The 14,345-nt window shown below is 39.8% G+C and overlaps 1 protein-coding gene across 1 annotated transcript; it reads left to right on the plus strand.

Moving 5' to 3' along the window:
- The first annotated feature begins 371 nt into the window (after positions 1–371).
- On the plus strand, positions 372–12,566 carry DR1 (down-regulator of transcription 1). The gene is made up of 3 exons (XM_035332837.1): positions 372–946; positions 6,312–6,475; positions 9,608–12,566. Exons 1-3 carry the CDS (start codon positions 727–729, stop codon positions 9,752–9,754), a joined length of 531 nt encoding a protein of 176 aa, XP_035188728.1. The 5' UTR covers positions 372–726; the 3' UTR covers positions 9,755–12,566.
- The last annotated feature ends 1,779 nt before the right edge of the window (positions 12,567–14,345 follow it).

Raw genomic sequence — 14,345 nt, forward strand, 5'->3', positions numbered from 1 at the left:
AGTAGGGCGTAACCTGAGTGCATTCTCGGGGTGACTTCTAGTCAAAGCGGTGAGACTCTCCTCGGTGCACAAAAGCCCGGCCTCGCGCACGGTGCAGTACGGACCTAGACACCAGGCGGTACCCCCAGGGGCTGCAGCCGAGCCCTGGCCCCCTTTTGCAGCCCCCCGGCCCGGGGTGCGGCGTGGCGGGACGCTGTGCCCCGTGCCCAGCCGCGTCTCCCCGGGCGCTGCCGCCTCACGTGACCCCGCCTCCCACGGCACCGCCGCTTCCGGCGCTCGCCCGGAAGGCACGGGAGGAGGCGGGATGCGGGCGGCGGAAGTGCGCTCCCACTTCCGGCGGAAGTGACGCTCCGCGCAGCCCGTAGTCAGACTGTTTCCGCCTCGCGGCCGCCCTCAGCGCCGGGCCGGTCGCTGCCGCCGGGGAGAGCGGCCAGGGGTGCCCAGCGCAGCGCGGCCCAGCCCGGCCCGGCCCGGCCCAGCGGAGCGGGGCCCGCGTGGTTGTGCGGCCGCCCGGCCGCTCCTAAGGCGGCGCCGCCGCCGGCCCCCGAAGGATGTGGTGGAGGCGGCCGGAGCAGGCGCCGCGGCCGAAGGAGCGCTGAGCCCCGAGCCCCACCGCGCCTCCCGGCCCGCTGCCCGGCGCCGCCCCCAGCCCTTCCTTGCCCGCCGCCCCTCGCCGGGTCCCCCCGCGCTGGAGCCGAGGGGGAGCCCCTGAGCGCGGCAGCCAGCATGGCCTCCTCGTCGGGCAACGACGACGACCTGACCATCCCCCGGGCTGCCATCAACAAGATGATCAAGGAGACGCTGCCCAACGTCCGCGTGGCGAACGACGCCCGGGAGCTGGTGGTGAACTGCTGCACGGAATTCATCCACCTCATCTCTTCCGAGGCCAACGAGATCTGCAACAAGTCCGAAAAGAAGACTATATCCCCCGAGCACGTCATACAAGGTGAGCCCCGGTGGGCAGCTGGGCTTTGGGTCGCTCCTGGCCCCACGCAGCTTTCTCCTCTGTGGCTTACTCGAACTGTGTAAAAGACAGGGTTTTGAAGAGGTTCTGGAGGAAAAGCATGCATTGTCTGGCCTGTCTTGCATTGCAAGGGAAGGTTGTTTTTGTGTGGTTAGTGAGCGTGCTTGGCATTAGCCCTTGTTTAGTGATTTAGAGTTGTCCATGATGCTTTGGGAGAAGTCACCATGTTCATAAATCTTTCTCATAGCTGTGAAATAAGGTCTGCTTTTTGGAATGGCTGTACAGGTTTCTTTTACAGCATGTTCCAAGACCTGCACTTAGTGAAGGTCTTTGTAACTGGAGACTGACAAAAGAGACATGATTGGGTATGTGGGGCCCAGTTTATAATCCAGAGCATTGCTGCCTGGACCTTACAAAGAGTAAAATATTTCTCCAGGGTTACCCACCAAGTATCATCATTTAAAATTAAGCATTCGTATCTGATGGAGTGAGCACTTAAACGAGACATACTCCCTTGCATCTTTTTCAGTTGTTGCCTTGTATTTCCCCTTGTTGATTTAAATTTTCCTCTGTGTGTCTCACTTACTTTTTCTTTAATTTCTGCCCTAGTTAGGGAGTTTCTTTCCCTAGTGGGTAAGTCTGCAGCAGGCATATTTTGTCAGGAACCATTTGCTTTGCTTTTTAAGCAAAGATGGTTGATGCCAGTGCCTGCTGCAAATAAACTTGTAGCAATAATTGTGAAAGGGTGCTAAATTTCACTGCCTGGATGAGCTGTAATCTGTAATACTTGCAGTAGATCTGTTTCCAGGACTGTGAAGGTATCAAGTTAGTCAAGAAAAAAAAAAGAAGTGTTTCATTTTTGTAATGGGCTACTAGATTACCTGTTTAAAACAATCAGACAAAACAAAACTTGATTCCTATCAGCTTGCTTACCAGAAGAGTTTCAAGTACTTGACAAGGCTATGGACAGCAAATGTGAGCTTTATGTGAGCTTTAATGTTAAATAAAAAGGACATGTACCCGGAAGCTTAGCAAAGCAGCTCTGTTACAGAAGCTCAGGAAGTGAAGAGTCAAACAGGTGCCTGCATGTGGAAATGTTCTTTGGGTGTGATGCTTCTTAATGCAGGGATACTTTCTTCAAGTGATCCCTGAAAGTTTGGAGCTCACTTCTTAACGTGGGAACACAGGTAGTCCTTAAGGTTGAGCACAATAAAGAATTCAGGTATGGAAGTATTTTATGCTCAGTAGATGTGGTTCTTAGAAAACCTATTGCCGTCATAGGATTATTCTGTTGTTTATTTTGAAGACAAACTGAACTCAGAATGTATATGTTGTGTACGTGTGTGTATCATCGTCAGGTGGTCTCCAACTGAGGATCTTGCTCAGCTCGTGTCATTGTGTTATCAGACTTAGTAAAAGTTTGTTTCAGACTAGGTTTCTCCATTTTATTGAGATATTGCTGAAGCAAACTTCTTCCAGCACCTTCAGTTTTCCTCAGCACCTTCTTGTAGTGCTTCTGGAGGTGGAGGAGTTGTTGCTGGACTTACTGCTGTCCTCACCTGTGGGGAGGTGTGTGCTGCTGGCTTGCACCAGGTGCTGGTCAGCAGCTGGTACTTCGGTGAAGTATGAGGATCTAGATTGTTAGGTTTGGAAACAGCCAAGATCTGTATATAGGTACAGCATTTCAGCATTTTTATTGATCTTCATACACGCTAGCTACTTGCTCTTTGACTGTTTTTTAGTGTAGCTTCATGACAGTGATGCTAACAAAGCCGGTAATTGAAATATGTTCGCTGTGGTCATCACAATACCTTTGTTCTTGTAATTGTGTGAGCCAATTCCATTGCAGATAAAGCAAGGCTAATGGGTATCACATCCCAGCTAACAGGCTGCTGCCAAAAGGAATCTCTTTGCACCCTTCCTGGAGCTGATTCCAGCAACCTCTGATCTGACTGCCCCTGTGGCTTTTGGAGGGGCTGGGGGTGGGAGGGGGGACCATGTTCTGTTGGGTGAGATTGCTGATCTGGCTGTTCTGTAAACGAGAAGTTGCTGGGTGGGAAGCAGGGAGCAGGAGGGGTATTTCACTGGGCAGCAGGAAGGGGAAAGAGACCCCCTTGCAGCTGGTGATGCCCTGCTGCTGGGCTGCGTTAGAGGTAATGTGAAACTGCAACTCCATTGCTGTAATTACGGGTTTGGCAGCAGTAGTACTGAAGCCACCCCTTCCTTTGCACTAGTGAAAGTGGCTGTGTGGCCACGGGCTGGGCTAGGACTCTTCCCCCTACCAGCAGCTTCTGTTTCAGCTGGAGGAAATCCTTGCCACGTTCCATTGTGTGGTAGCGCAAACACTCGCCTGGCACAGTGCCTATGAGCAGCATAGGGAAAGGAAAGCAGAGGCTTCTTGCATCCCCTGGGAGGTCTGACTCTGCAGATGGACTCGGGCTATGCCAGGCCCTCGCCCCTAGTGATAAAATGCGCAGCTGCTTCTCTCTAGAGTGCCTAGAGACACCGAGGCTGTGACGGCTGAAGTGGAGGTGGTCTTCGTGCCTCTTGCTGAAACTCACCGTTGGGGACTTCCACCCAGCACAGAACATAGCCACACTTGGTAGTTATGTGAGTTATGATGAGGCAGATTTTTTGTGAGAAACTGAAATTCCATTGAATTCTGAAAATGAGGTATTAAATCACTATTTTTATGAAGCTGATTACTTTGATTATCATGTCTATGAGGCACTGTGTTGCAGGGAGGTAGGCTCTTCTCTTCATGGATCATGAAGATGATGCCATTTATTTCAGCATTTAATGTAAAAATCTGTTGTGGTTTGGAATTTCACATTGGAAGCTATTTTTTGTTGGAAAGGGGCATAAAGAGTAAAAATCTCAGGTACGAGTCACCTGATTGTATTGAAAACAAACATAGAACTGGTTATGCTTAACTGATTAATCAGAGATCTGCACCTTCCTGCGATCTCTAAGAGTGGGAGGAAGCTGGAGAGTTGACAGTTGTGATTTGGTGCTTGTAAATGTTTCCTTCCCCTTGCCCCTTTAAGATGCTGCTTTACATTTGGTGTGATCATTCTAACATCTGCAAGATACCGAATTTCCAGCAGTCTGGCTAGACAGTCTTTAAGACTCTAGAAATAGAAATATTCTAAATTTTGGTGGAATAGTAGCTTGGATAAAGTAGTAACTTATTGTGCATATGAGTACCACGTTGGTATAAGGGGGTGTTTGTTCCTGCCATGCATGTACTCCATAAAGCCTTGATATGTTTCAACAAGACGGGATTTCTAAAGTTGTTTTGCTGCCAGTGGAATTTTGAGGCAGCAGAAATCTGTTCTGTAATGCTTCTTCATACCTCGATTATGCTGAACAATTGCATGCTTTTGTCATGGTTGTATCATGTTTTCTTCTGGACCTTTTTCTAGTGTGTGATACTCAATATATAACTAAGTTCGCTTTGTTAATTTCTCTTCTGTGAGTGCCATGTAAATCTTCTATAAAAACCTGGATCTTGCTGTTCACTACAGGCTGGGCTGTTACTCATGCTCTGCAGCAGCCTGCCAAGCCTGATCACTGTGGATGTTCTTTTGATGAACATTTATGTATTTGCTGTGATAGTTAATCTTCGCGGAGTTAGACTTGTAGGGTTCTTACACTAAAAAGAAAAATTGTTATGAGTTTGAATGGTTGAACGTATATGCTGTTTACGTATTAGAATTAAATGAGTTCTTTAATATTTATGGGCTGCTGAATTAACCAGTTCTGCACGATGAAACACATTTCCCTCCTCTCTGCTGAGGCTGTATTAAATAGTTTCTAGAAGGCTTTTGGTGATTCTCACCAACCGTGGACTAATTTTAAAAAGTGTTTCCAGTATCTGTGTGGGCTGAGGCTGACCTGGCGTACTGCCTACTGTAATTTAATTATCTCTAAATCAGTTCATCTTTTAATTTTATTTTTCTTAAGAAGTATACATATTATGTAAATTCATTTGCCAAGCGGTTGCCAAGTCTCTTAGAAGAATGGTAGTCCCGCATGACTAGGCAGCTGTGGTGCTGCCCTGCTGCAGACAACGCGTTAACCGCCTCCTCGGGTCCAGGTTGGAAGCCAGGAGCTTACAGAATGCCTTTGGTTATTGTTTAGGTGTGCGATACAATGGCATGCCACCTTAATTATGGGTAGGAAAAGATTGCTTGCAAAATTAACGTTAGAATGTAGTCTGAGTTAGTGTATATAGGAGTTGGTTTAGAATGTTGTTAATGTTTGCTGCTGTGTATTGCAGGTTAGTGTTATTTCTTGAATAGTGTGTGACAGGATTGAAATAAAGTAGGGTAAATATTAAAATAACTGGCGCTCCATGAGAAATTCAGATTTGTATAAACATTGGAAGTGAACGAGGTGTAATAAGATTGAGGCTTGTTTCAGATGTAATTGATATTTATGTAATATTTCTAGCATAGTCTGTAATAGGTTCCACTTGGGGGTGTATGCTTAGAGGCATATGGCGATAAATGGTGAATCAAGAAGCAGTATGCCTTTTACCGCATGTTCTGTCTATATTTTTAAGTCTTCTGTTACTTCTGCATTATTTAAAAAAAATGTTTTTATATCTGTATTTAAAATTTCTGTATATCTGCATTTAAAATTTCTTTGGGCAGGTTAAAATGCTGCATTTAGTTTCTGAGTTCGTTTTCACGTAGAGATAAAAGGGTTATAAAAACAAAGGGGTTGTGCATAACTTTGCATATGTCTAATATACACTTCTAGTTCATGGGCATTCAGAAAATAAATTTAGGTACAGAGACACAAAAGCTAAAGGTTGTAGTTCTGTGGTAATGTTATTTCTGTATTAATCCAAGATCTGTGGTCGCTTTCCATGTGTTACATTTCTGCTCTGTTATAGGTAGCTAATTTACCTTTATTGAAGGCTTGCAGCAAAAATGGAAATAAAGAATTCCTCAGAGATTAATAGTTAATGATTCACATGGGAATGACATCTTCGCTCTGTAATTCCTACTTGGTTCTGATATGTAGAACATCTAAAAGAGGTCTTCAAAGAGTCATGCCTCTCTAGAAAAAATGCATCAAAGTCCTGAATCCTCTGCAAGTGAAGTCATCTTTGCTTGCACTTGACTAAACTTAAAATTTCTACCCTGAAAACATGCACTCTTAAATGGCATAAGAGAAGTGGAAGGGAGAATACCATCAGATCTTACGAACGTAGATTTTCACCAGATAATAGAAAAATGGTCAAACCTACTTTTTAGAAAAAAATCTTTCAGATAAACACACTGGTATCTATTATCAAAAGCCTTCTAAAAGATGAATGTGTTTTCTTTCTTTCCAGCACTAGAAAGTTTGGGTTTTGGCTCCTATATCAGCGAAGTAAAAGAAGTCTTACAAGAATGCAAAACAGTAGCACTAAAGAGAAGAAAGGCCAGTTCACGCTTGGAAAACCTCGGCATTCCGGAAGAAGAGCTTCTAAGGCAGCAACAGGAATTATTTGCGAAAGTAAGTGAAGCAATACTTGAACTGATGAGGGTGGAATAATTAACGTGGTAGACCTAAGGCCACAAAAACATGCACACCTCCAGAATTAAGCCTTTCCTTTTCAATTGCTGTGGCATCAGAGATACTATTGATTTCCTTGGCCTGTTTGAAACAAGGAAAGGAAAAATAAAAAAGATGCTACTTCTGGTTATTTCTTTGATTTGACATGTACAAACAATCAAATTTTATACTCTAGTTTTAGTGTTTTGTTTTTTTTTACTGCTACTTACAGGTATTTCCATTCTGTTGTAGAGAATACACTAAGAATTACTTGGCTGAGGAAATTAAAGATGGCAACTGGTGTTGTAGGAATTACTAGTTTTGATGATATAAAAAGTGAAAATATTTTTCTGATGGCCAGAAACAGTGCGCACGTTAATTTTTTGGCTTTGAAAGAAACAATTGTTCACAACTTCTAATTGGTCCTTTCTTATCTTTACTCTTGGCAAGATTCTGTTTGAGTGAATTCATGCATACGTTTTTAAGGAGGCAATTCAAGCACAGAAGACTGCATGCAAATACTGTGTGCGTGCCTTTACACATGTTCTCCATTATCCCTGTCTTCACTTTTCCATCTTTCCCAGATAGTTTGTGAGCACTTCTGAGTTCAAATGACTAAAAACCGATAGTATTTTTCTACACCATCTTTCTCTCTACTATTCTTATTTTGAAAATAAGATGGTTCTCTAAATTAAATGATGTGAAAATAATCTTTGCTTTCTCTCCTCTTACCCATAGCGTGAGTCTTGTTTTCTGATTTTGCTTGCTTTAATTTCCTCTGAAAAATTCTTACTGAGTTGTCATGTCTGATTACTGCAACCTCCTCTCCTCTTTCTTTATTATCTTACTGAAGCACTTAGTAACCATTATTTTTCTCTGATTCGGTTACAACTATGTTAACCTCGTTTGCATGATGAATTTTAAGGCAGTTAAATTTCAGCATTGCACATGGCTCTTGTCAGCATTCATTGAACTAGTTATGAGAAATTCATGCGTGCCCAATTTTTTGTGCTAGTGTTACAAAGACCAATATGGCTGCCTCTGAATTAAGGGGGCCATTTATAGGGAAGTTTGCCATGTTTTTTTTGTTTTGTTAAATCTCTTAGCATAGTTTGCAAAATAATAAAAGAAGCAGCAGCAAAGATAAAGTGTATTTAGGGAGTACTAGCTCCTGAGTAACATAAAACCATTGCCACCTTATGTAGGCCATGCTTCGTGACCCCTTGAGGTATATTCTTTTTTAAATTCTGTAGTACCATGCCTCAATGTGTAAACTAAGGCAATGAATACAGCTTTGACAAGATGGTAGGAATAATTTAAAAAAAAAAAAATTCTTCAGTAATATGGAAGATGTATGCTTAAATTCAAAGATGTCGGTCGAACTTTCCAAAAGTACTAGCCAGTAGTTGTATGCTGTTGGAGGTACTATAACTATTCTTGAAAATACTTACACAAGTGCCTGTTTGTGTTAATCTTGTTAATATTCCAAAACAGGGCACTAATGCTGACTTCCTGAAGGGTGAAAATACCTACTCTAGTTTTAAAATATTTGCCTCTTAATATTATGGATGTTTGTCATCTGTAGCTTGGATGTTTGTAAATATTTGAAGTCAGTGGATGGCTCATCCTGATGTTCATGCATGTGTCTAAATATCTTTGTAAGATGAGGGCATCAGCAGATGTTTTTTTGAGGCTTCCTTATTAAAGGTTGCAGGTGATGTAAATGGCCTGTCCAATAAATGAGTTAAGTTTACCAGATGCTGTTAAGGTTTCTTAGTCAATACAACTCAATGGAACTTTTATATTTCCATTTTTGAAATGACTAAGAAAGTTATATAAATATGGCAGTGAGGGTAGGCACTGAACATTAAAGTGCTGAGTCTGTGATTGCTGGTGCATGCATGTGTATTAGCTCATTGAATGTACAGTAATTTTTATGGTAGCAAGGGTAGTAGGGAACCCTTTGTTACTTTGCATGTGATAAATATTTATGCCTCTGTGCTCATGTCTTCCTTTGTTTAAAACTTTAAAAACTTTCCAGTGTCTTAGGTTGTTTTTCACCCCTTGTAACTTGACTGCCACTTGAACTTTGAAATACTGAAAAATCCTCGTTGGGAAGGGCTCAACAGGCTGAAATAAATGTGACACTTACAATATGGGAAGACTCATATTTTTCACATTTTAAATAGGTAAACTGGTTTTGATATTTTTTTCCAAAGCATCATCTTTTGGCATTTGAAGTCTGAAACTGATTTGTTTATGCTTTGGAAAAAAATTGAAAATTCAGTGAGTGAATAATGAAGATTGAAGGGCTTTTAATTCAAGAACTTTTTTCTGATGTTCATTAAAAACAGGAATTGAAGTGTTTAATTTTAACGCAGTGGGCTAGTATACTGTTGAAATCAAAAGTGGTTGCCAAACAACAAGCAAAAAGTGTAAATGGAAAAATGTGAGGGCACCATTTGAACTATTTGAAGTGTTTTGTTAGTGTCTTGTACGTTTAAGTACAAGCACTGTACCTTTCTGTAACAGACACCCTCAATGTGTGTGTCTTTATTTGAGAAGACCTTAGATTGCTCTGCTTTCGAAAGATAGCTTAGCCAAATAAGATAATGGCTTTCTTTTTTGTAATAATGTGTGTCTGTATGATACAGTTGTATGACTTCATAATGGTGAGTTTTAGTACTTGTAACCAACAAAGTGAGGCTATTCCCATCTCTAAATGGTGGTTGAATGTTAAGGTGCCTTGAAATTGACACTTACGTTTTCCATTGCTTTGCCTTGCTTAATTTTTCCATTAGTAAGTCATTCAGCACAATCTTTACAATGGAACTTGAGTGGACTAGCTCCTGCCTCTTGTTGTTGGAAAGTGTAAATATTCCACGTAGCGGCCTCTTGAGAGGAAGAGAGAATATAGCTAAACATCTTGGTACAAAAACATGTTTAGAAGTCTGTTTTGTATTTGTAAGTACGATAAAAAATAAACAGAAGGAATCTGCAGGTGTGCAGATAGAGCTGCTTTTACAGCTGAGGTGCTTTAGAGATTCTTCACAAGCTACAGTATGGCCTTAACAATTAAATTTGTGTCTTTAGGCTAGACAACAGCAAGCAGAACTGGCACAGCAGGAATGGCTACAGATGCAACAAGCAGCTCAACAGGCACAGCTTGCTGCTGCCTCAGCCAGTGCATCCAATCAGGCAGGATCTTCTCAGGATGAAGATGATGAAGATGATATCTGAAATTCACCAGCTGAGTTTCTGTCTTCACTAAGAAATACTTTTCCTGCACAATGAAAACAGTGAAATGAATGCTTACCTGTAAGTTTGTATGCATCATGGACTGGCAATTGGTATTCTAGGGGTGTCTGCTGTTGTGTGCTGTACATGTATAAACTGTCTTTTTTGAACTCTTGAAGATTTAAGGTTCAGTATCATATCAACTTTGGATTTTTAATGGTGTATATGGAAATTTTAGATAGCAGTGCGTCACTTATTTGATCAATAAACAGTGTTACAGTAAACAACAAGTTTATAAAACATAGTGAGATTTATACAAAGCTCTAAATCCACGTTTGCATTTTTTCCCTTTTAACTAAACTATAAAATCTTACTTAGAATTTTTAATTGTTTTTTGGGGGAGTGGTACAGTAGACATAATCTGTTAATGGGGAAAAAAAAGGCGAGTTCAGCATAGTACAGTCTGAATTTTTAGTTCTTTTTAAAGTGAGGATGTGTATGGCAATAAATATTATATATGCTCAAAGACCACACTTGTTAAAATTTGAAAATGATACATTTTCATCAAGCTAGGAAAGGTATGTTTAATAGGAGTTGTATAAATTTGGTCATTTTTTGTATAGGGGTGGAAAAAAATAAACCCATGGTTTTATTATAACATCCTTTGACAGTCCTAACTGAATATTTCACTTCAAAGATTGCCCATTTTGGAGAACTAACTCTTATTATTTTACTCCAATTTAATGTTAACTGTTGTTGATGGTATTGCTTAGTCCAGATATATTCATGTTGTTGAAATATAAATCTGGAACTTGATAAAACAGAATTGTTCCAGTTCCACTGATTATAACTGGGAATGATTAAATATTCAAGCCTATGAAAGCTGAAGCTAAGAGCATGCTTACAATAAAAGAGGGATTTTATTTAACCTTGATTAGTCATTGCTGTTGGCGTAATGCTAACATTTTCCAGACTAGATTGCCACTGGATTACTAAGATACCTTGCTGTACTTTAACATTTTTTTCATTCAGATTGGTTTGTAGGTATGTCCAGGTTTTTGATAAACCATTCCCCAGAAGTGATCAGCAATACATGGAACAGAAATGATGTAGTAGTCCTTTTGATAGTTGATTTGAAAATTCTGTTGATTAATGGATGAGCAGCTGTTCTTTGTGTTGAAATAAAGCACAGTAGTGTCCATTGCTGAGTTTTAATGTGTTACTTGAAGTAATACTGGCATATCTTCTGGTACACTAATCTGAGCAGACTAGAAAAGCCACTTGCATACTGTTGTAGATGATCTGATAGCTCTGTAACAATGCGGATTGTTTATTTTAACTTATGTCCTCAGCAGGTTTCTCCAGTCACAGTTCTTGAGGAGGGCAGTAACACTCTGTTTACATAAGGAAGCAAACAGAAAATGATGTGCCCATTTTTACATAAAGATCTGAACAAGGTACAATTGGCATATATTCAGGTCTCAGTCACATAGTGGCATTTGATTTAAGTGTGAGATACGTTAAGTTTCATATTGATTAAATGTGAACACTTCCTTAAATGCATTCAGGTAGTGAAAACTCAGAAAAGTATACGTTGGAATACTTGATTTAAAACAACCAAGCAAACAAAACACCTTTCATGGCTACTATATGAAATAGGCAAAGTTTGACTAAGGAAGTGGTTTTCTGTGAAGGTTTAAGTACCAAAGGTAGGAAAATCTAGTCTAGTGATACAATGTTAATGTGCAGTGTTGGCTTTTCTAATTTGTACTGTAACACCTTCACACCTTCTATTTTAAACGAATCTTTTCCTTTTAAATATTAGGTATATTTTCACACATTTCTTTTCTGATGCAGAATTCAGGATAACATTTTACTGCATCTGGTATGTATGGTGTAATATGTTTGGATCCTTGTTACCTTTCTTTTGGACATTCTTGTGCTTTTTTCATATGCTGTATTCTTCAAGCAATAAAATTCTGATGTGTTTTTATAAAACTGCTTTTATATTTAATGAATAGTTTGCTTTCTTCATTGCATTTATACAGGGGAAAAAAAGACTATTTAAACTCTGCTGTTATTTTGACCCACTGAACATTTCATGTGACCAAAGTCTTTACAACCTGAGTGCTGTTGGATGGCATTGCTGTTCACTGGGGTTGTTACATGCTTGCAAACAATATTTCTGGGCTTGTCCTGCTCTTGTTCCTCTTGGGAATTGCATTTTGTGTATAGGCGTTTTTATAAGCTGACCTTTGTGACTTGGAAAGTTGGACAAAAACCCTGTAGATCAGGTAGCCTACTGCTATACTGAAAATATGTCGAAGTGAAAGACCACAGCAGAGGTTAGGGAAATAATATATGTTAGTCTTCTGTTGAACTAATTTCATGTAGGTAGTCTTGTTTAAATTTTGAGTCTGCTTTACTTATTCAGCCATTCCAGTTCAAGTATGAGAAGTAACTCTACCAGTTGCAGAGGGGAGAATCTTCACTGGTCTTTCAAAAAACTTAATTTTTGTATTTTCTGCTTTCCTGTTATGCTTCCATGTACTAGCTGTTCAGTGAATACAAAAGACTTCTGAATTCATGGTATCACCGAGTTTTGGTACAGAATCTTAAAGTTTGGTTAGTGAACTGTATGGTTACTTTGTCTCAGAAGAAATGTGTAAGGATATGTCTGTTTCTTAAATATTGAGTTGATGAGATTATTTGTAGGTTTTCCAAATTATTCTGACAGTCTGAGTGCTTTCACTAAGTGACTTTCTTGTGAAAGTTTTTTTTCCTGTTCCTTTAATAAAGTTGTATGTCTGCATGATGTTGTGGATAATGAATATAGTTGTATTTACTACACTGAGTTACTTTCAAAGGGAGTGTCTTCAGGATTATAGACATCAAATACTTAAAATGGTATTTGAATTTTACTACTTAATTGTGGTTAGTTGTGTGTTTGGTATTGAAATGCTGGAAAGGAATTTCTGCAAGAACGGGAAATGTCTCTGAAAGCCACAATTATAAATGTTGCTCTTTGGATTTTGTAAAAGTACTTCCATTAAGGAGGATGTTGTGTAATAATGCCTGTGTTAATCTTTTCATACTTTTGACACAGTGCCAAATCAAGGGCATTAAAGTGACTTAATGATTATTGTGGAACAGTAAAACTCTTACTCAGAGATGTACACCTAATTTTAGTCTCCCAATATTGGGTTGCAATTTTGTGTAAAAAGCACACAAAACAACATGAGAGGAGCATAATATTACGTAATAGTACTTAAGAATGCTGTGGTTAAATTTACTTTCAGTGTTACACTACTAATCTAAGATGGTAATGTTTTACTTTGCAGCTGATGTAGTGGGTGCGCATCAGTGGGATGCTTTCAAGTGTTAAGATGGATTTTGCTCCCAGATAAATTGGGCAATCTGGTTCTTTGGTTCTTTGGACTTGCTAAAGATATACTTGGTGAATGTGCCAGCTGTGACTAGAGTAACACCTGAGTATGTTGGGTATAACTTAATGAAAAGGATTGTCAGTGGGGCTTAGTGTAGGCTGCTTAAGGTTTGCAGGCAATCATGTTCCTTTTCAGAAGAGGCTTGCGCTTAGTTTGATATTTTTTAAAAGTTATTTTCTCACTGATTAAAATACTTGGAACCAAAAAGAGAAAAACACTCAAACATACTTACAGAGATGAGGTTGGAAATTTTGAAAATTTAATAATGGCACAGGAAGTAGTTATCCCAGTTCCTGGGTAACAAGTTCGTAGTGTGGTATACTTCTGGAGAGGAAAAGATTCATGGAATGCTCGAACTGAAGGCAATTCTGTTCTGTGGTCCTGTCCTGTAATGCAACTGAGCCAATACTTGGAGAATTGTGTTCTGTAGCAAAATGATTAGACAATGAATCCAGCTGGATATGGCAGCTCCCATACATGAATAATTTGTGAACCCAAGAGAGGATTCTGCTACATTAGTGTATCTGGTCCTATACATTAATCATTCATGTATCCAATAAGCATGGGTTTTAATGTATAGATAAGCCTAGTATAAACTTGAATAGTCAAGAGTAGCTAAGTACAGAAGGTAGGTGATGCTTCTTTGTATGTTGGAGAAAGGGACATTTGATTTTTAACTCATGGAAGTAATTTATTGTAATGTCAGCTACAGAATACATCATAAAGACTTCTATCCCACAGCCTGAACCAAATGTTCAAGTAAGGATTGATAATACTTGTACAAATTTTCCTGAGTTATAAATGTGAAGACCTACTGTGCTTTACATATATGGGGTTGAGATTTATAATAGGTATATTAAATTGGGTAAAGATTACATTTAATTTTAAGGCTGTCTATGTAGTTAATATTTGTAATAGATTTTTTTGTGTTTCTTTGAAATGAAGTCTTAAGCTAGAGACACTGAACTCTATTTTCATTTGGTTCAGAGGCAGAAGAGTCTTGCTGTAGCAAGATCCGGACTTAAATGATCCTTTTCCCCTTCCCCTCCTTAGCCCCCACCTAGGATAATTAATGTTTTTGGAGCTGTAGTAATGCTTGGTGTAACTTAGAATGTTTTCCACACCCACTTCAGTAGGAATTATTTCAC

This window comes from Oxyura jamaicensis, chromosome 8 (assembly GCF_011077185.1).
Source record: "Oxyura jamaicensis isolate SHBP4307 breed ruddy duck chromosome 8, BPBGC_Ojam_1.0, whole genome shotgun sequence".
NCBI lineage: Eukaryota > Metazoa > Chordata > Aves > Anseriformes > Anatidae > Oxyura > Oxyura jamaicensis.